The 20,831-nt window shown below is 44.4% G+C and overlaps 1 protein-coding gene across 2 annotated transcripts in view; it reads left to right on the top strand.

The window, feature by feature from the left end:
• SCARF1 (scavenger receptor class F member 1) overlaps positions 1-20,831 on the top strand; it is an 84,625-nt gene that overhangs the window by 14,346 nt on the left and 49,448 nt on the right. For both annotated transcript variants that reach the window (XM_056558685.1, XM_056558684.1), the window contains exons 3-4: positions 3,264-3,634; positions 20,496-20,557. In XM_056558685.1, coding sequence (XP_056414660.1) covers positions 3,522-3,634; positions 20,496-20,557 — 175 coding nt within the window. In that variant the 5' untranslated portion in view covers positions 3,264-3,521. The remainder of the gene's footprint in view (positions 1-3,263; positions 3,635-20,495; positions 20,558-20,831) is intronic.

The raw sequence follows: 20,831 nt of genomic DNA, 5'->3' as shown, positions 1-20,831 counted from the left end.
CAACTGGCGGACCACGGTCCAGACCCGGACCGCCAGTAATGCGGCCGCTCTCAACAAATCCCCCCTCTTGAGTTATGCCCCCCCTCCCTTTGGCTGGTCCCTCAGCAAGTTAATTGAGCCGGGGCAGGGACACTGTCGCTTTAAAACGTCTGCACGTATGCACGCCCGATGTCACGGATGTGTCCCTGCCCCGGCAGAAGGAGATCCTGCCAACGCCGAGAGCTGCAGCTTCTACAAGTTGCGTAAGCTATGAAGGTGGGGAAGTGCTGGTTTCCGCTGGGGATGAAATGTGTAGTTTATTATGGCAGAGGGGTAGGGGGCACTGTAGGAGTGTGGAGGACGATGGGGAAGGGGAGGCTGTAGCAGTGTGGAGGATGGGGGGCTGCGGGAGTGTGGAGAATGGGGGGCTGCGGGAGTGTGGAGGATGGGGGGCTGCAGGAGTGTGGAGGATGGGGGGCTGCGGGAGTGTGGAGGATGGGGGGCTGTGGGAGGATTGGGGGCTGTAGCACTCCACACTCCCACAGCCCCCCCCCCCCATCCTCCAAACTCCTGCAGCGCCCCATAAATAAATAAGGCCTACCCTGAAAATAATCCCTAGTGTGTTGTTTTGTGACTAAAATGAATACAAGACCCGGTCTTATTTTCGGAGAAACACGGTACTAAAACAGGACGACGTGAAGAAGCATTAAAAAGCTATAGAGAAAAATGTAGAATATGTAAAAAACAGATAAAAGCGGCAAAAATAGAGACAGAAAGACTCATTGCCAAAGAGAATAAAACTAATATATTAAACAAATTCTTCTCCACTGTATTCACCGTGGAATGAAATGCCAGGGGAAATAAAGCAAGATAAGGTAAACTCCCCAGTACAGGTCATCTGTCTAACCCAGGAAGAAGTACAGTGCCGCCTACAAAAAATCTAAATAGACAAATCACCAGGTCCAGATGGCATTCACCCCGTATTCTAAAGTTTAAGTGATGTAATAGACAGACCCCTATTTTTAATATTCAGGGACTCTATAGTGACAGGGACTGTTCCCCAGGACTGGCGCATGGCAAATGTGGTGCCAATATTTAAAAAGGGGACAAAAGGTGAATTATAGACCTATTAGTTTAACATCCGTTGTATGTAAATTGTTTGAGGGTTTTCTAAGAGATGCTATTTTGGAGTATCTTGATAAAAATAAATATATGACTCCATATCAGCATGGATTTCTGAGGGATCGGTCCTGTCAAACTAACCTGATCAGCTTTTATGAGGAGGTGAGCTCCAGTCTGGACCAGGGTGAATCTCTAGATGTCGTATATCTGGATTTTTCCAAAGCATTTGATACGGTGCCACATAAAAGATTGATGCATAAAATGAGAAAGATTGGGCTGTGGGCGAATGTGGGTAAGTAACTGGCTCAGTGATAGGAAACAGAGGGTGGTTATTAATGATACTTATTCTGATTAGGTGAATGTAACTAGTGGGATACCACAGGGGTCAGTCTTTGGTCCTGTTCTATTTAATATATTTATTAATGACCTTGTAGAGGGGTTGAATAGTAAAGTATCAATCTTTGCAGATGATATTAAACTCTGTAAAGCAGTAAACACTATAGAGGACAGTGAACTGTTACAAATGGATCTGCATAGGTTGGAGGTTTGGGCTGAGAAGTGGCAGATGAGGTTCATCACTGATAAATGTAAGGTAATGCACATGGGAAGGAAAAATCCAGGCTGGGATTATGTACTAAATGGGAGAACACTTGGGACGACTGACATGGAAAAGGACTTGGGAGTCTTAGTTAACAGTAAATTTAGCTGTAGTGACCAGTGTTGGGCAGCTGCTGCCAAGGCAAATAAAATCATGGGGTGCATCAATGGAGCATAGATGCCCACGACAAGGAAATAATTCTACTGCTGTACAAATCACTAGTCAGACCACACATAGAATACTGTGTACAGTACTGGGCACCAGTGTACAAGAAAGATATAGTGGAGCTGGAGAGGGTTCAAAAATGGGCAACCAGGGTAATACAGAGAATGGGAGGACTGCAGTACCCAGAAAGATTATCAGAATTAGGGTTATTTCGTTTAGAGAAAAGAAAGTTTAGGGGCGACCTAATAACTATGTATAAATATATCAGGGGGCCGTACAGAGATCTCTCCCATGATCTATTTATACCCCGGACTGTATCTAAAAAAAGGGGGCATCCACTACGTTTAGAGGAAAGAAGGTTTCTACACCTGCACAGACGGGGGTTCTTTACTGTAAGAGCAGTGAGACTATGGAATTCTCTGCCAGAGGAGGTGGTCATGGTGAAGTCTGTAAAAGAGTTCAAAAGGGATCTGGATGCATTTTTGGAGAGTAATAACATCGCTGGTTATGGATTATAGATTTATAGGGACAGAACGTTGATCCAGGGATTTATTCTGATGCCAGAATTTGGAGTCAGGAAGGAATTTTTAGTTGGGAGGGTTTTTTGCCTTCCTCTGGATCAACTCAGTAGGGACTCGTTAGGGATATAGGTTGAACTTGATGGACTCTGGTCTTTTTTCAACCTTATTAACTATGTTACTATGTCATTGGGTGCCGCTGACCCTGCCCAACTGCTGATGATCGACACATTTCTCCTTATCACTGTTTATAGGGAGACATCTGTAAAACATCAATATAGAGATATGTCGGCACTTCTGTGGAATCTGCGGTGGTGCACGAGGTAGGGTAAAGCCACAGATAGAAGAAAGATGATACCCAGCACTCACCAGTAATGCACAGTGAAGATTTATTATGCCATAGTGTAGTACAAGGACGCGTTTTGGCATGGGAGCCTTCCTCAGCTGTCTGCCTAAGGCAGACAGTTGAGGAAGGCTCCCATGCCAAAATGCGTCCTTGTACTACACTATGGCTTAATAAATCTTTACTGTGCATTACTGGTGAGTGCTGGGTATCATCTTTCTTCTATCTGTAAAACATCAGCGGGTGGGCAGGGTCAGCAGCACCTAATGAATATCCATGACTCTTTGTCAATGCTTTGGATGTAAGTGAATGTAAGCTACTGTACACCTTATATAAGCTGCAGACAATTGAAAACATCATGTCTAAGGTATAGCATGAGCAGCATAATCAATCTCATACGTTCCCTTAACTTGTTTATGGACCTTTTAGAGCAGTGTTCATACATAACCCCTGGTGTGCCTAAAAGTGCTTAGTTACACTTAACCCAAATATCTATAAGTGTTGCAATATTTTGACATCTACATTTATTGCATTTTAGATCCTGTTTCGCTCTTCCCCCTCCCACTGGATTCAATAGCAGGAATTCTGCACCCCCTCCTTTACTTCCTCAGGAAAAAAAAATCAAGAAGGAACTTGATCCCAATGAGAGGACAATCACACTGGGATGGACACTGCAGACAAGAGACCAGCCTGCGACTATGATGGAGCTATTCCATAACAATTCCTGGCTTATCTTCCAGCCTCTCTAGGATCTAGTTCTGGCTTATTGCTTGTTCCATGTGGCAGTACAGTGAAAATGTCCGGTTATAGCAGAAAGCTGAGGCTGATGCTGATATTTTGGACCTGGCTTCAAAGAGTTAATTCTCAGGACCTGGATCCTGCTGGAAAAAATGTCTGTACATCTGACAAGTAAGCAAAAATGTCATCTATTAACAAATAATTCTGGAACTCAGCACATGATGATCTATAGAATGGTACTGCAATGTCCAGGTACAGAAACATCCTTAGCTTTAATAATTATAACAATGGAGGAGCGGAACGGTATAGCGGTAGTTAGAGATGAGCGAACTTACAGTAAATTCGATTCGTCACAAACTTCTCGGCTCGGCAGTTGATGACTTTTCCTGCATAAATTAGTTCAGCTTTCCTGTGCTCCGGTGGGCTGGAAAAGGGGGATACAGTCACTCTTTCCTAGGAATGTATCCACATTTTTCAGCCCACCGGAGCACCTAAAGGCTGAACTAATTTACGCAGGAAAAGTCATCAACTGCCGAGCCGAGAAGTTCGTGACGAATCGAATTTACTGTAAGTTCACTCATCTCTAGCGGTAGTATCTGCTACTGTCTTGTTACACTATTACAATTGTGTAATGAACCTTAAATTCCAGTCTGGAGGAGAATGTCAAGTCAGGTAGATATTATCCTTATAAATAAAGTGCATACATATACCTGTAAATTAGGTAAATGTCCATGTTTATATATCATTTGATCTATAGTTGGTTTTGTAGTTTTACAATATTATGGTAAAATGAAAACACTTATTTATACTATTATATTTATATGACACAAAACTTCAACAGCTACATATATAGATCTCTTAAATCCGCTTCTTCCATAGTTATGATGTTAGTATGCAGATAATGCCCCTTTCCTCACCACTTTGGATTGGTATACAGTATTGCTTTTTGTGGATTGTTTTATGTATCATGTGATGTACAGTGCCATGCGCCTCAGATATATCAATAGCTTTAGTTATTATGTGCGATCACAAGGAAAAGTTGGTGCAGTTTGTTAGGCTACTGATCTAAATGTTGGTCTACTAACCAATGTTTCATCTTTTTGTTGTAAGACTTTATTTCTATTTTTTAGGTAGAATATCATTGTCATTTTGGTGCCATACGCAGATGAAGCATGCTCCTATACATTTGTTCTCACATCCTGTTTGTGTACAAACTGACTTCCTATGCAACAATAGGGAAATCCATTTCTAGACTTTCTCATATTTCAGAGACGGCTGAATATAGAATGATAAGCAGCAGTAAAAGTAACAATCAATTAGTTATGTTACAAGTCATTTTATGGAAAGCTTTGGCCAAGAGAAAATATTTTCCTCAATGTAGGGTAGATAACCTAAAAGACAGTCAGTATCTCTTTATACAGTCTACAGTTTATACATCTAAAATGGATGACAAAAGTGGGTACCTAAAGGGGTATTCCAGTTCCAAGAAATAGTATATAAATAAAACTATTACCCCAAAATATTTTACTTCCTGATATAGTGTTATCACACATTGTTCTGGCTTTAGCATGCTTTTGTTAGATTCACCCCTGACAGGAAGTTGTAAAGTTTTTTCATTTTTAGTGTGGTATTGTCTCCATGACTTCTCCCTCTCTGCCAAGATAATGCATCAACCTCTGCTGTTTCAGTGATGTCATCACCTCTGACCAGCCCCTACAGCCCATATCACTATCTCCCTGTAATATATATATATATATATCTTTATTGGGACATTTAGGAAGAGCTGTATTTATACCATGCTGCCTTGTGCTGAATACCTTAGGCAAAGGAGCAGACAGGGAATAAATGCAATCGGTGCTGCAACCTCACTGTGCTATAGACTGCTGTGAAATGAGATGTCCTGTAACAGCTCTGTGCAGGGAACTGGCAGGAGTGTTGTAAGAGAGGCGTAAGCAGGGATGGAGGGCTGTGAGAGTTGAAGGAAAGCAATGCATTCTGGGAATTGTAATCCTGAGCAACTGCTTAACCAGGAAGTACAGGACACAAACCTCCAAAACAAATGGATGTTTGGTGTTTTCAGAACTGGGGCCGATAGGTAAGCAATGCTTTATGCTTCTGCTGTGTTTACCTGATGTCAGAGTTCCCCTTTAATGTTGCTGTACATTAGAGCATTCTTTCTCTACTGAGGCCTTACCAGCTACAACGTGGTTATTCTTGGGCTTCATCATTCGTTTAATACAAAATTGCATTAGTCCTAATGCAAAGTATCTATATGTATATATGTAAGCGTAATGCTGAATAAGTGCAAATGTGAAAACTGCCTCCCCATAAAAACTATAAAAAAAAAAAACTGCCTCCCCAGCTGTGTCTTCCTAATCCCTTATGTAAGGGGCTTAAACTTGTGTTGTACTTGTTATGCCAAGCACCGTCTGTGCATCTTTTTGTCCAAGTTGTATTGGTCTAGTAGGCTACAGTATTGTGTTGCCTTGCCATATTTTGTCAGAGTAGCTGAGCAGCAAGAATTATATTTTCCGGGCCTTTAGCTCATAGGAGGAGGTGCCAACATTAGAGTGGGCCCTGGAGGTGCGTGTGTTGTGGCGCTGGAGTACTGTATCACAATGATGGTAGGAGAAGGCAAAGGGGATGGCATAGAGGATTGGGTTTTGGCTCTGTAGGAGAGTGTGTGGTGAGACCACACGAAGTTTCTGGCGAACCTATTGCTGGCATGTGTGCGTGGGCTTGTTCATTATGGAAGCATCGGCGCCTCTGGTAATGGTGTGCACTGGGTCTCCTGGAGGTAAGATGAAGGCTCAGAGAACCCAAATTACATGCCTGGTACCATATATGAAGGCAGAGAGCTGTCACAGTACATATGGTGAGGTAACTAGGAGAGAGTTTCTGGATGACTGTGCAGGCTGAGAGGGACTTTAACCCGGAGAGGAGAGGTCCGTGGAAACTGTAGAGGACCTTAAAGGGGTACTCCACTGCTCAGCGTTTGGAACAAACTGTTCCGAACGCTGGAGCCGGCGCCGGGAGCTTGTGATGTCTTAACCCCACCCCCTCATGGCGTCACGCCCTGCCCCCTCAATGCAAGTCTATGGGAGGGGGCGTGACAGCTGTCACGCCCTCTCCCATAGACTTGCATTGAGGGGGCGGGGCTATGACATCACAAGCTCCCAGCGCCGGCTCCAATGTTCGGAACAGTTTGTTCCAAACGCTGAGCAGCGGAGTACACCTTTAACCCTGAAAGGAGCCAAAAGCAATGATGAATTCAGTCCTGTGGGAAGTCGATAATATCGTCGTGTGGGATTTCAGCTCTGGGAGAAGCTACAACTGGGTCAGAGTAGGCTGTGAGAAGTGGCCTGTTCCAGCAGGTGTACTGGTAGAATATAAAGGGTCTGATTAGCTCAATGAGCCCTTAAATTAGTATAAGTGTTGCATACTGCATTTTGTGTAAAAGTGCACTGTGTGAAGGTAACACTGGCCTGTGTCAAGTTACTGGAAGTTATATTAAAATAAAAATAACTTGTTAAAGGGGTACTCTGGTGGAAAAAAACATTTTTTTATCAATTGGTGCCAAAAAGTTAAACAGATTTGTAAATTACTTCATTTTTAAAATCTTAATCCTTCCAGTACTTATCCGCTGCTCTATGCTCCAGAGGAAGTTATATAATTCTTTTCAGTCTGACAACAGTGCTCTATGCTGATACCTCTGTACGTGTCAGGAACTGTCCAGAGTAGGTGCAAATCCCCATAGCAAACCTCTCTTGTTCTTGACAGTTCCTGACATGGACAGAGGTGTCAGCAGAGAGCACTGTGGTCAGGCAGAAAAGAACTATACCACTTCCTGTGGAGCATACATAAGCTCAGGGATGGACATATCGCCTGTGCAGCCGATTTAGCCCAGTGTGCACAGGGGCCCAGCGTGTGAGGGGGCCCGCCACCCTTCGCATTATAGCGCAGCGGGCACTTTTGACAGTGAGTCTGCAGCAGGCCGACCTGGGTCTGAGGAGGGACGTTGCGCAAGTGTCGTTCTTAAGCAGTCCCGCACATAAAGACATTAGTGACGTCACTCGTCAGGCTGCCGCCGGAGAGGAGAAGCGCTGCGCAGGCCAGATAAGTGTGTCTGTAGGTGTGTGTGTGTGTATGTGTGTGTATCTGTGTGGGTTGGGGGGCATGCTACCTAATGTAGGAAAATTGCTACCTAATGTGGGGAATCCATGGTACCTAATGTGGGGAAACTATGCTACCTAATGTGGGGAATCTATGCTTCCTAATGTGGGGAAAATATACTACCTAATGTGGGGAATCTATGCTACCTATTGTGGGGAAACTATGCTACCTAATGTGGGGAATCTATGCTACCTAATGTTGGGAATCTATGCTACCTATTGTGGGGAAACTATGCTACCTAATGTGGGGAATCTATGTTACCTAATGTGGGGAAATTATGCTACCTAATGTGGGGAAACTATGCTATCTAATGTGGGGAATCTATGCTACCTAATGTGGGGAAACATCTACCTAATGTGAGGAAACTATGCTACCTAATGTGGGGAAACTGCTACCTAATGTGAGGAAACCATGCTACCTAATGTGGGGGAACTGCTGCCTACCTAATGCTTCAGATTAATGTGAGTTGCAGTGCAATTTTATGGCATAGTACTTTTTTTTTGGGGGGGGGGGGGGTGACAGGCACATTCTTTGTCTGCGTCCGCCCCTGATAAGTAATGGAAGGATTAAGATTTTTAAATAGAAGTCATTTACAAATCTGTTTAACGTTTTGGCACCAGCCATTTATAAAAAAAAGGTTTTCCACTGGAGTACCCCTTTAAGATTGATTTGTCAATTAAATTACTGCTGCAATTTTATTACTGTATTGGTTTTGATGCAAGCCAAGTAGAGACAGGAGACATCCGCTTATTCTGGGGGAGATTTATCAGGGTGTGTTTAGCGACACATGTTTTTAAAGCAAACTTACCAGGCTCACGTGTTTGTATGTGAATGTGTCTGCGTGGTTAATTTATGAAAAGTTGCACGCGGTGCGATAAATTTGGTACATGCGCACATGTGTGGGATTTTTGCTTGTGTGAAGTTGTCAGCAAGTGAAAAGATTGTTGGTATTGGTTTGCAACATTTATAGACCTCTGTGACAAAATTTGTGAATTTAGAGAAAAGTCTCACATGATAATTTCACAACCATTCAATGTCAAAAGGCAAAAGCGTTCAAGCAAGCAAGTTTGGCAAAAATCAATTTAGGACAAAAAGTTTCTCAAAAAGTTGCGAAACAATCAATGCACTACATTTGTTTTTGTTTTTTTACACACTAAAAGACATGTAATATGCTTGATAACCAAAAGACATGTAATATACTTGATACATTCCCTACTCTGTCTTTTCCTGCATAGTAATCGAGGACACTTACAATGCAACTGTCTCACAGCTGATCTTGACTGCTTTGTTCTGCACTAGTTTAAAGGGGTACTCCTTCCCTAGACATGGACAGGGGATAAGATGTCTGATTGTGGGGATCCCGCAACTGGGACCAACACGATCTCTGTGCAACTAGTGTTGCTCGCGAATATTCGCAATTCGAATTTTATTTGCGAATATCACATATTCGCGAATTCGCGAATATTCGCGAATATAGCGCTATATGTTCGTAATTACGAATATTCGTTTTTTTTTTGTTTTTTTTTCACAGTACACATCCCAGTGATCACCCCTCTCTGTTTCCAGCTTATGTGGTGTAAGAAGGCTCTAATACTACTGTGTGAGACTGGTGTGCGAATTTTCGCATATGCGAAACTTTGCATATACTAATTTTCGTATATGCGAATTTTCTCATATGCTAACTTTTGTATATGCAAATTTTCGCATATGCTAATTTTCGCGCACGTGAATATTCGCATATGCGAAAATAAAACGAAAATATAACGAATATGCGAATATTCACGAATATGACGAATATTCGTCCATATATTCGCAAATTCGAATATGGCCTATGCCGCTCAACACTATGTGCAACACCCAGCGTTTGTTTAGAAAGCTGGGTGCCGGCGGCGGGGGTGGTGACGTCACGGCCACACCCTTGTGACGTCAATGCCACACCCCCTCAATACAAGTCTATGGGAGGGGGAGGGGCGCATGCCATGCCCCCTCCCAAAGACTTGCATTGATGGGGCATGGGGTGACGTCACAAGGGGCGTGACGTCACGCCACCCCCACACTGCCCGCTCCGCTCCTGCCCGGGGCAGCGGAGTACCCCTTTAATCTATTTGAAATGGCATTTTTTGATTTTGTATGTATTATAGTCAATGCTTTGTGCATTAGTTTCCAGAATTGATTGATGTTTCCCATGCCTTGTTCTAGTCTAGTAATAACCTAGTTTGTCAAGTAGTATCCAGTTACTGTGGTAAACCATAGTTTACCTGTTTGCTTAGTTCCTGTGTTTTTGTTTTCTGCTCAGTTTGCTCATAGTTCCTGCCTATTGTTAGGTTGTAGACCAGGGTACTCATAGGAATAGTTGCAGGGACATACAGGTTTATTGATGTCTGTTGTTAGCTTTAGTGTTTAGGAAAAGATCTATGGGGGGCATTTACTAAGATGTGTGTGATTTAGTTCACTTTTTAGTTCTTTTTTTTGCATGTTTTTTTGCATGACTCTGCCAAATTTGTTAATCGGTCGCAGGGCAGGTGATACATTTTTTGGAGGATACACATTTTCTGAAATTTCACTCTTCACATACACCAAAAAGCTACGCTAGGTCTGGGCTGGTGTAGAATTGCACCTTATTGAAGGGTTTTGCGACTTTTTTTGCAAATGTCGCAGTTGATAAATTCATTACCACTGCACAAGACTAACCCTTAACATATGGCCTTTATGCCCTTTTAAAAAAAAAGGTGTAAATCGAAAAGGGGCAAAAAATGAGCCTGAGGCGCAGCGCTGCGCCTAAATAAAGACATATCTACATACAAAAACCGCACTAAAGACAATGATAAATGCTTCCATATGGGATGAAAATGCAACTGTTGTTTAGATAAGGTCTGCTTATCGACATTTGCTTTCAGGTGAAGGTCTAAGCTGAATGCTAAGGCCTGGCTTAGACCTGTGCTATGCAAGAAAGAGGCACTGTCTGTAGCAGAAGATTATGATAACCCAATAATAAGTAAAAGGGTAAACTGAAGTTTATAGGATGTAAATCTACAACAGACATCATCTCAGTACAGATCATATATGGACTACAGCTCTCATCAGACACTTATAAAGGCAAAATAAACATTTACATCCAGTAACTTCTCTGCTTGGAGTTGTTCACTTTCTCTTTTCTTCTTCTTCTTCATTTGGACCAGACCTCCATCTTTCACCTCCTTTTTCAGCTATGTCTCAACTATGCAGAGTTTGCTCCCCAAAGAGTTTGTTCGATTTGGTCCATTCGCCGAATTTTCCGAAAAAATTTGGTTTGGTCCGAATTTATTTGCGGCGAATCTGTATTAAAAATGGCTATTTCTGGCCTACGGAGAGCTTCAGCAGGGGTGTAGAACACGTTGCCTTGCTGTAAACACGCATAGGGTGTGTGCTTGGTTAGTGAAATAATACTGTTATTCAGTATGACATGCAGATTAGAGGCGTTGCTATTAGAATCACAATGCAGAGCGGCACAATGACAGAGCCTGGAGGGGGCATCAGTATGAGGATACCATATAGTGGTTGAATGACACAGCTTGGAGTTTGTGGCAACATGAGCAGACATATAGTGCCTGAATGACGCAGCGTGGAGGTGGCGGCAGCATGAGGAGACCATATAGTGCCTGAATGACACAGCGTGGAGGTGGCGGCAGCATGAGTAGACCATATAGTGGCTAAATGACACAGCGTGGAGGTGGCGGCAGCATGAGGAGACCATATACTGGCGGAATGACCCAGCCTGGAGGTGGCAACAGCCTGACGAGACAATAAGGCCTCACAATTGAAAAGATTAAAAATATTTTTTAACATTTAAATTGAAGATTTCAAATAGATGAACCTAAAAACTTTTGTTTAATGTGCCTGCAGCATGAGGAGACCACATGGCGGAACAGAGACACAGCCTGGAGGTGGCGGAAGCATGAGGAGACTATATAGTGGCTGAATGACACAGCCTGTAGTTGGCGGCAGCATGAGGAGACCATATAGTGGCTGAATGACACAGCCTGGAGTTGGCAACAGCAAGAGTAGACCATGTAGTGTCTGAATGACACAGCCTGGAGTTGGTGGCAGCATGAGGAGACCATGTAGTGGTTGAATGACAGCCTGGAGTTGGCAGCAGCATGAGGAGACCATATAGTGGCTGAATGACAGCCTGGAGTTGGCGGCAGCATGAGGAGACCATATAGTGGCTGAATGACATAGCCTGGAGGTGGCAGAAGCATGAGGAGACCATATAGTTGCAGAATGAGACAACCTGGAGGTGGCAGCAGCATGAGGAGAACATATGGTGGCAGAATGAGACAGCCTGGAGCTGGCATCAGCATGAGGAGAACATATGGTGGTAGTATGAGACAGCCTGGAGGTGGCATCAGCAGCATCAGGAGTCATGAAAGTGACCCAGTGACATAGTGGGTGGCAATACCAGTACCCAGTGACAAAGGTGTGTGAAAATAGGAGAACACCTAAAAACCCTGTGAAATGGCCTTTTTAGGGCGAGTAACACTTGCCAAGAAGGGAATTAATAATGCAAGAGTAGGGCCTTACAGGGGAAGTTTTTACCCCCACCGGTTACAATGGACCATACTTTGTTCCCTTCCACCTTTTAGAGGTCTTTGCATCACATCCATACTTGGTGGTGTAGGTGGCACATGGCGTTTTTTTGCACACCTTTCCTTTTGTTTGATTTAAAAAAATGTTTGGGTACATATTTTATCCTAAGAAAAGTTAAGTTTTAGCTAATGTATATCCTCAATACTTACTTGTGGTCTGATGCAGAGGAATGTCTGTAACTGGGGAGAAGCACCTTAAATATGTTTTACACTATCCTTATTTGTGAAGAGTTGGTGTGGCACCATGGTCAATCTACTCTCATGCATCAGGCAATGGTGGTTGGAAATCCTGGCTGATCCATGCCTGATACATCTTCACAAAGGTCAGTCTCTCCACATTTTTCGTGGACAGACAACTGCCGCACTAAACACCCACTCTGATGGCACACTACTGGCCAAACAGGACAGCTTTTCCAGGGCAAACTCTGCTAGTTGCGGCCACAAATCAAGTTTGGCTGCCAAGAAGTCCAGCGGATCTTCAAGGTGTGTTGGCATGGGCATGTCAAGGTATGTCACCTCCTGCTGGTTCAGGTCCTACTCCAGGTCTACCTGCTGCTGATGAGTTGCTGGTGAAGTTGCGGGTGAAGAAAGCTACTCATCAGCGACTGTAGACTCAGGCTGCTTCTGATGGAGCTGGTACTGCTCCTGCCACCCCACCCCTCCCCAGCAGCCATGGCAGTGGAAGGTGAGAGCAGAGGGCCCCCCGAGTCAGACCTGCGAGAGGATGGATGATGCCGCAGATAGGCATCGGCCAACTGACTACGTAGGATGTCTCTGTAGTAGGTCAGTTTGTCCTCCCTCTCAGTGGGTGTAAAAAAGGTCCCCATTTTGTGCCGGTAGCGAGGGTCCAATAAGGGGGAGAGCCAGAAGTCATCCCGCTGCCGAATGGTGACAATTCGGTGGTCACTACGCAAGCAAGTGAACATGTATTGTGCCATTTGTGCAAGTGACTCGGAGGGACTCCCTGCCTCCATCTCCACTGCATACTGCCATACGGTGTGTCTGAGTTCTCTGTCTTGCCTTCCTCATAACCCTCTAGCTCCTCTGGCTGCTCCTCCTCTCCTGTCAGATGACTCGAAAAATCGCACATCTCACGAAACCTAAACTGTGCTCCACTGTGCCCCTCCCCCTCCTCCTCCAGTTCTGCCCCCACAGGGCTCATGTGGCCGTGAGATGTAGGCGCCACTTCACCAGTACCCTGACCAGCCATAGTTTTCAACACGCGTTGTAGTAAATGAAACAGTGGAATGACGTTGTTCATCCCGTAATCCTGGTGACTGACTAATAAGGTGGCTTCCCCAAAGGACCTGAGCAAACGGCCAGTGCCACGTATGAGCTGCTACTGGTTTACATTCAAGTTACACAGGGGAGTCCCCCTATCCACTTGGATCATCAAGAAATCGGTGATGGCTTTTCTCTGTTCGTATAGTTGGTCCAACATATGGAGGGTGGAATTTGGGGGATACCGTTCTTTTGCTGCAGCTCAAGGAGGGTGTGCTTTGCGGTGTACGAGTGGCTGAAATGTATGCAAAGTTTCCTTCCCATTGTTAGGATGTCTTGCAGATGGGGGGGAACATTCAGGAACCACTTGACAACCAGATTGAACACGTGTGCCATGCAGGGCGCATGCCTCAGGCTTCCTTGTCGCAGCGCAAGGAAGATGTTCTTCCCGTTGTTGGTCACCATGGTTCCCATTGCCAGTTTTCGTGGAGTAAGCCATGATTCGATTTCTTGATGAATGACTTTTAGCAATTCCTCCCCTGCGTGACGCCGTTCGCCAAGGCAAACCATGTGAAGAACAGTGTGACACCACCGTGCCCTGCACACATGGTATGCTGGAGGGGCACTATGACTTGTCCGTGCAGTGGAGACTGAGGACACTGTGGAGGATGAGGAGGCTTTGGCGCACACTGTCACAGGGCCAACAGCTCCTGGCAGAAGCGGCGTAACCTGTCCAAGTTGCTGTTGTGGCTGTGCAAGAACCACATTCACCCAGTGGGCCGTAGAGGACATGTATTGTCACAGACCGCTCCACACGTCGGCGCTGCCATGCACTTTGGCACACAACAACAGGCTCAAGGACTGCCCACCTTCTGTTCCACAAAATTATGCAGGGCTGGTACTGCCTTCTTCACAAAGAAATGACGGCTTGGGACTTTACACCTTGGCTCAGCACAAGCCATCAGTTCTCTGAAAGGTGCAGAGTCCACCACTTGAAAAGGGAGGGACTGCAGCACCAGCAACTTGGGTAGGAGCACATTAAGCTTCTGCGCCGTTGGATGAGTGGACGCATACTGTTGTCTCTTGGACATGGCTTCGCAGAGGGATTGCTGGCGGAATGACTGGAGGAGTAGGAGCATCTGGCACGACAGATGATGGGTATGACACACAGTTCCCTACGGCTGAGGTGGTGGAGCCTTGGCTGCCTGAAACAGGCGTGCCACTGGGTGATAAAGAAGGCTGGACCCCAACATCGGAGCCACGGTTCTCCCAGGCCATTTTATGGTGATGCTGCATTTGTTGACGCAGGGACATGGTGCCAACAATGGGACCCTGGCCACGCTTCACCTTCTGCCGCCACATCTTGCATGTGGCCAGGTTAAAATCCTCCGGATGCTTAATGATGAAAAACTGACACACCGCTGAGTAGCTGATTTTTCCACCAAAAGTCCGCACTGATTGACTGCTACTGTTGACGACTCCAGGAACCCCTTTTCCACTACCTCCCGGGAAGGTAGGCTGCCGCAAAGCAGATGGTCTACCCCGGGCATGTTTGGCTCCAGACTTTCCACTTCTGCCACCATGCTGACTGCCAACCATGCTACCACCTTGCTGGCTCAGCTGCTGCCTCACGGGCAACCTGCAACCCTCTTCTCCTGATGATGACGAAGCCCCTTCTGCACCCGGCTCCCAAGTGCGATCGGCTTCATCGTCATTGAATTGTGTCTGCACGTCACTGATGTCCTCCTCAGGTTCCTCAACAGTGTCTCCTTCAAGAGCCTGAACGCTAACAACACCACCTCCCATGCCTCACATGTGGATCCGCCATTTTAGATGCCTGGCCCCCCAAAGCCTGGATCGCACTAAATGGAGTTTAATGAAGCGATTCTCGCAATCGAATCGCGGCGATATTCGCATTGTTACTAATCAAATTTATCCTGAAATTCGTAACGAATTTGGATTCGTCAAATTCAGTTTGCTCATCCCTACTCCTCAGAGATTTTTGGATGGTTACCCATTATACTAGCTTAACTCCTTGGGGACCAAGCCCATTTTGACCTTATGGACCAGGCCAATTTTAGTTTTTGCACTTTAGTTTTTTTCCTCCTCCCCTTCTAATAATCATAAAGTTTAAAATTTAGCACCTACAGACCCACATAAGGGCTTGTTTTTGTCATCACCAATTGTACTTTGGAAAGACTTATTTTATAACAATCTGTGGGGTGAAATAAAAAAAAAAACACGCCATTTTGTAACTTTTGGGGGCTTCCGTTTTTAAGCAGTATACTTTTCGGTAAAAATGGCACCTTATCTTTATTCTGTAGGTCCATACGTTTACAAGGATACCCAATTTATGTAGGTTTTATTTTATTTTACTACTTAAAAAAAAATGATAACTACATGCAGCAAAACTTTCAAATTCAGATTCAAACTTTTATTAGGAAGGGGTTAATTCACTTTTATAAAACACTTTATTTATTATTTGTAGGATGTGAAAGGAAACAAACTCTCGGCACCAGAGCATATACATATGGGGTCACTAGGAGTAGATGCAATGTGGGCGTCCGTATAGGGCTGATACAGGGGGTGCAGTCTTCAGAGAAAAAGGTCCAACATGAATAGTGCAGAGAAATAATAGAGACGCACTCACCATTTGATGTCAGCAAACGTGTAGGGATTTATTGAAGACAAAAGTGCAGTACATCACACGCCTACATAGGCGTGACAAAGCGGTGTGTTTGACCGCGAAACTGAGCCGTCGCCGCATCTCCCGCAGCTCCCGGAGCTGCGTCTCTCTGTTCCCCCCGTGTGATGTACTGCACTTTTGTCTTCAATAAATCCCTCCACGTTTGCTGACATGAAAGGGTGAGTGCGTCTCTATTATTTCTCTGCACTATTTATTTATTATTCGTAACACTTTAATCAATTAATTTTTTAGCCCCCATAGGAGGCTATAGCATGCAAACTTTTGATTGCATATACTGATTCCAGCTTGCTATGTAGGCTGGGATCAGCAGAAGATCGATCAGATGGCGAGGAGGCAGGTAAGGGCCCTCCTGCTGTCCTCCCAGCTGATCGGGACATCACGGTTTCACCGCGATGATCTCGATCAGCTCCGCTTAGCTGCAGGGACACTTTTTTTACGCCCGGCATTAACCCTGGGTCCTGGCTGCTGATATCAGTCAGGACCCACTGGGTTTGAAAGCGTGCTCAGCTCGTGAGTGTGCTTTAAACCCTGGTACTGGGGCCAGGGCATACATGTATGCCCTTGGTCCTTAAGTACCGGGATGCAAGGGCATACCTGTATGCCATTCATCCCCAACAGGTTAAAATACTTTCATACAGCACCCCTAAATTTCATACTGCCACACACTGCACCCCTGAATATAATACAGCCACTCACTGTGCCTTGCAAACTTTACTGCCACATGTTGTGCCCCCATAATATAATATTGTCAGACACTGTCCTCCTAATGAACCACCTAATGTGCCACTGTCTGTCCTCCTAATAAACTGTGCTACTGTGAATTGTGCCACTTTCTGTCCTCCTAATGATTTGTTGCACTCTCTGTCCTCATAATAAACTGGGCCACTGTCTGTCCTCCTAATGAACTGTGGCGCTGTCTGTCCTCCAAGGAACTGTGCCACTGCCCTCCTAATAATTTGTTCCCGCAAATTTATTCCCAATCTATGGCTCTCCAGCCAACTTCCGTCACGCACCGGTAGAATGGCATGATGAGAGTTGCAGTTTTGAAACTACTGGAGAGCCACAGGTTGGAGAATATGTCCTTTCTGAGAACACTCACTTGTCCTGTCCTGCACTTCTCAGCTGCTCTGACCTCTACTAGTCAGACCAGCCCAGAGTAGAATGATGCAGCACTAAGAGCCTACATTATAGGGCCAGGCATGGAGTCAAGTGTTCCCCTGCTTCGATCAGTGCTCTGCTGATACACCAATAAAATGGAATGCAGGGAGAGCAGATGCAGCTGGAGGTGATGGAGGCCCTGGGTTCCCTCCGGGGTGGTGGCCGCAGTCCAGGTTATTGATCCATGGGATATTAGGGATAGCTAGCTAGAATCAATTCCTTGTTCCTGTTCATCTTTTTCGCTACATTACTGACTGTCATTAGTTTCTGCCTTCACTTATTCCATCACTCCAGTCCCTTATTCTTGTTTCCTGTCAAAATTGTATGTTTTTACTTGTGACTGTGTATTTGTCATATAATTTGGTTTGTCTGCAAGTCCTGGGTGTATTCAAGTACTGAGAGCCACAGGTAGAACCCAGGTGAAGACCAGTTTTACTGTTTTGTCCCCAACCAGTGTTGTAACAGCTAGCCAAACTGTGGCCCTGTACCATGCTCCTACTGTAGTGGCTGGTCTATACGTTGTACATATGCTTCTGTGGATGGCTGGGAAAGGTATTGAAAGAGCTTTATTCATCATTCAGTCATCATTTAAAGTCATACAATAAATTACAATCACACAAAGCATGACAGTACAATATACAGCACAGGTTCCCTACGCTATACACTATACTATATGCTACACTAACACTCCGCTACCTCACTCGATATCAAAGAAACAAAGTCGAAAAAACAACAAAACATTACAGTCTGTGATCGGGGAGGGGCGGATCACAGGGCCAAACTACTAAGCAAACGTATGGGGAGGTAGGGGAAATAGAGGGGCGTTAGTCCTCTTCTTCATCGATGTCCGTACTGTCCAAGATGGAGTGGATGGCAGGGAAAGGCTGTGACTTAGTGGTGTCAAAGACCCAGGGCCTCCATAAACATAGAAACCCAGGTCCTTTGGGCCTACAGGAGACCCAGTGCACACCATTACCAGAGGCAGCAGTGACAGTGGCAAGCCTTTAAATAACACCTAGGGAGGGCAAGCTCTGGCAGGACATAACATTCCCATAACCCACAATGGCCCAGAGGGATGAGCAAAAAGTCAGCAGTCAATTTAGGTGCAACCGAGTTGTGGTGGGCATCTAAAGGTCCTAATTCTTTATCATGGACCACGTAAAAACTTCTCCTGTTCTTAAAAGTGTGAAACCATCAATCATTTAGTTAAGTCAAGTAACAACAGGCATACCAGCCATCTTTCAAGAAACATGAAGAAATATTTCACTGTGGTACTTTTTTCACATACAGGCTGCGTGGAACCAGCTACAGTGTCCTATAACATTGTAGGTTAACATGAGGTTATTTAAGCAAGTTAGCATATTTTATTATTAGCAACAGGTTATTCAGAACTTCGCTAAACTCTTTTTACAGGTTCCAGGAGTTTTTAAAACATGTATGAAATGCAAACAATCCATTAAAAAAGTACACAGAAATGAGGCCAACCTATTCACCTGCTAGACTGCAGCAACCAGAAGCCTAAACAGCTGAGACTCATAAGTGGGTTGGTGTCAGTTCACTACATGCAGTCTCTATACATTTTCTTATTTAGAGTGTGTTTTTTAGAAAAATAGTGCAATGAGGAGTAAGTGGGTTGACCTGTAATCACAATTGAGGTGTTTTATGAAGAACTTAACCTGTTGGGGATGGAGGGCATACCTGTACGCCCTCTGCCCACTCCCTTTCTATAACGCGGGGCCACGCCATTTTCCTGCATGTAGTTATGATTTTTTCCATAAGTACGACAAAATCAAACCTAAATAAGTAGGGTATCATTTTAATCGTATGGACCTACAGAATAAAGATAAGGTGTCATTTTTACCGAAAAATGTACCATGTAGAAATGGAAGCCCCCAAAATTTACAAAACAGCGTTTTTTCTTCAATTTTGTCGCACAATGATTTTTTTCCCATTTCGCTGTAGATTTTTGGGTAAAATAACTGATGTCATTACAAAGTAGAATTGTTGGTGCAAAAAATAAGCCTAAAAAATTGAAAGGGTTATGATTTTTAAAAGTTAAGGAGGAAAAAACGAAAGTGCAAAAACGGAAAAACACTCCGTCCCCAAGGGATTAAGGTTCTGTTACATGTTGAATTTGTAATGCATTTTCCATGTCCTGCTGTGATTTTCAAATACACAATAGCGGTTAAATAGCACCTTGTTTGCCACGATTTTGGGAAAATAATGGCAAAAACATTAAAAAAAATTGCAAGGAGGGGAGGGGTCTGAGAGCTACTAGGAGGGATGATCTGGTAGATGATTATAAGTAGTAGATATGGCAATCCCCCTGTAATGGTGTCCAAGTAAGAATCCCAATCCTGAATATAATACAAACTTGGCACTCATATGCTAGTGAATCAGCAGATTTTTATTTGACAGTCCATAACATACAATATTGATGTTTCGGTCCTTCCTGGACCTTCCTCAGAATTATACAGGACTGGTGTGGAGGGGAGATTGGAGAGGAAAAACGGCAAGGGCTGTGCTGAAGAGCAGGATGTGCAGTGACCAAAGTAACTAGAGCGGTCTGTGACTAGTGACTTCGGTCAATGCACATCCTGCTCTTCAGCACGGCACTCGGCCATTTTTCCTCTCCAATCTCCCCTCCACACCAGTCCTGTATAATTCTGAGGAAGGTCAATATTGTATGCTATGGACTGTCAAATAAAAATCCACTGATTCACTAGCATATGAGTGCCAAGTTTGTATGATATTCTGGTAGATGATTATGTCATCCTGTAGTTCACAGGAAGTCAGGTGACCCAGAACTCACATCCTGCTCAAACACATTAGGCACTGGAAGGTTTGGAGAGTTAGACCAGTAATCATATGACCAAATAACTGTAATGAAACTTATAGACGTAGCTGTGCTGGAATAAAACAGAGAGCTCTCTAGGACTAGTTATGGTGAGTGTTAAGTACAAAAACCATCACAAAAACCATTACAAAACAATAAACTGAAATGCAAGGATCTTGGAATGTAGGTTAAACATAGGTTAAAAGTAAGTGGTTTTGAGAATTCACACATCATCTGCCTAGTGATGACTTTGGTATATCATGGAAAGAAAATGGTGAAACTAACCAATTTCCTGCTTTTCCTCTTCCTTAGTGTCAACAAGAGGCTGGTGTGCTGCCCAGGCTGGAGACAGGAAGGGAAGGAGTGTACAGCTGGTATGTTATATATCCATCCTTGAAAGCTGACAGGACAACATTACTTGATAAAGTAGGATGTCAGCCAAAGGTTAGGGACATATAAAAAGTTGGGAATATATGAAAAGTTGTCTTTTTTACTGCTCAGAAAAGATTACTTGAAGTATGAATTTCTCACACCTTTTAACCCCTTCCCTCCTCAGGATGTATGGGTACATCCTGGGAAAGGGGTAGCAGCTACGGAGTGGGATTGTGACGTCATCCTGCTCCATACCACACAGCCCCCAGCTGGAAT

The sequence above is a fragment of the Hyla sarda genome, chromosome 2 (assembly GCF_029499605.1).
Source record: "Hyla sarda isolate aHylSar1 chromosome 2, aHylSar1.hap1, whole genome shotgun sequence".
Classification (NCBI taxonomy): domain Eukaryota; kingdom Metazoa; phylum Chordata; class Amphibia; order Anura; family Hylidae; genus Hyla; species Hyla sarda.
This window is presented reverse-complemented; position numbering and strand designations above follow the sequence as displayed.